General features: G+C 50.0%; 1 protein-coding gene across 1 annotated transcript in view; it reads left to right on the top strand.

Annotated features, from left to right (window-relative positions):
* Positions 1–1603, top strand: part of GCN1L1 (GCN1 general control of amino-acid synthesis 1-like 1 (yeast)) — a 54990-nt gene that overhangs the window by 47698 nt on the left and 5689 nt on the right. Inside the window, exons 51-52 of the mRNA XM_008583974.1 lie at positions 560–753; positions 901–1015. Coding sequence (XP_008582196.1) covers positions 560–753; positions 901–1015 — 309 coding nt within the window. The remainder of the gene's footprint in view (positions 1–559; positions 754–900; positions 1016–1603) is intronic.

Genomic DNA, 1603 nt, shown 5'->3' with positions numbered 1-1603 from the left:
ATACAGTCAGAGATTGAACTAGATTTTAATTAGTGGCTGCCCATGTGCACAGGGAGGACCCTGATGTCATTTGTTTCATAGGCTTGTTCTGAGGGCTAAGTGTATAGTGCTTGGCCTGTGCGTCACTTGCTTAGTACATGGTACCTGCTTTGATGCATCTAGTCCATCTCCCTGTCTTGGCATTAGAACTGTGGTTCAATGCTGTTAACATCTGTCTACTGGCCCTATTCTTAAATGTATACAGAGAAGGAGATTTTGAATCATGTGACTTGTCTTCCATAAACCAAGCTGCAATATAGCCAAGGCTGTAAGACAGCTCTTTTGGACAATGGCTGCTGCCTCCTCCTCCTCTTCCTCTTCTCCCCCAGTGCGATGATGGATGCCAAACTGTAACTTGTTTGTGCTTGGCTCTCCTCAATTACAGCCTGTCTGTTTCCAGCCTGTGTGTGAGAGCTGGGTTAGTTCACAGTGGTGTGGGATTGTTGTTCTTGTGCCTACAGTCTGCTGTGGGCTTGGGCTCCACCACAACTGTGTTTTCGGTGGTGGATGTCTCCCACAGGTTGGGATTGCCCTGAAGCCCTTCCTGCCTCAGCTGCAGACCACGTTCACCAAAGCCCTGCAGGACTCCAACCGGGGCGTGCGCCTGAAGGCCGCCGATGCGCTGGGGAAGCTCATTTCCATCCACGTCAAGGTGGATCCCCTCTTCACTGAGCTGCTCAATGGGATCCGTGTCATGGAGGACCCGGGCGTCAGGTGAGGTGCTGGTGAGGGAGCACCAGGGCCACTAGGAGGCCAGGTGGCCTCTCCAGACTGTGCTTGTGCAGTCTGATGGGGGTGGGGATGGGGGCAGGTAGAGGTGGAGGAGAGGCAGGGGCTGAAGTGGGTGCATTGGTTCTGTAGGGACACCATGCTGCAGGCCCTGAGGTTTGTGATTCAGGGAGCAGGGGCCAAAGTGGATGCTGTTATCCGGAAGAACATCGTCTCGCTCCTGCTGAGCATGCTGGGACATGATGAGGTATGGCTACGGATGAATGGCAGGGCTGGTGGGCTCCGCTGTTCCCTTCACCTGTCTGTGGTTGTCATCTCTGCTTTGTGTTAGAAGAACTTGGTAAAGCTGCCAACTGGTCAGTCGTAGTAATCATTCCCAACATTTATGTCACTCACTCTTTATGGTTTACCAAGCATTTCCTGAGGTTGGGAGGGAGACGGGGCAAGTATTATTGATATTGACTATTCTGTTTTATAGATAAGGCAGGTAAGGTTTGTAGAGTCCCAGATCTCCCACCATTTTGCTCTCTGATCTTAAACAAGTCACTTTTCCTCTCTACTCCTCTTTTTTCTTTTTGTAAAATTAAGAGAATCATTTATTGGTTCAGGAAACATTTGCCAAGTTGAAGGGCCTAGCCCAGAGTTGAATAAGACCTCATGATCACAGACCTCAACAAACTTAGCATCTGACAGGATAAACAGTCTCTTCTCTACCTCTAGGTGGAAGATCTTAGCACTGTTTCAGAGAGAGAGACTTGTCTGGGGCCACACCCTAGCAAGTATTAGAGTCAAAACCAGAATCTGGGCCCTGTGATTCCTGGTTCTGCCCCAGTTC

Source organism: Galeopterus variegatus, unplaced genomic scaffold (genome assembly GCF_000696425.1).
Source record: "Galeopterus variegatus unplaced genomic scaffold, G_variegatus-3.0.2 Scaffold3107, whole genome shotgun sequence".
NCBI classification, from domain to species: domain Eukaryota; kingdom Metazoa; phylum Chordata; class Mammalia; order Dermoptera; family Cynocephalidae; genus Galeopterus; species Galeopterus variegatus.
Note: the sequence above shows the minus strand (reverse complement) of the source record. Positions and strands in the feature narration are given on the sequence as shown.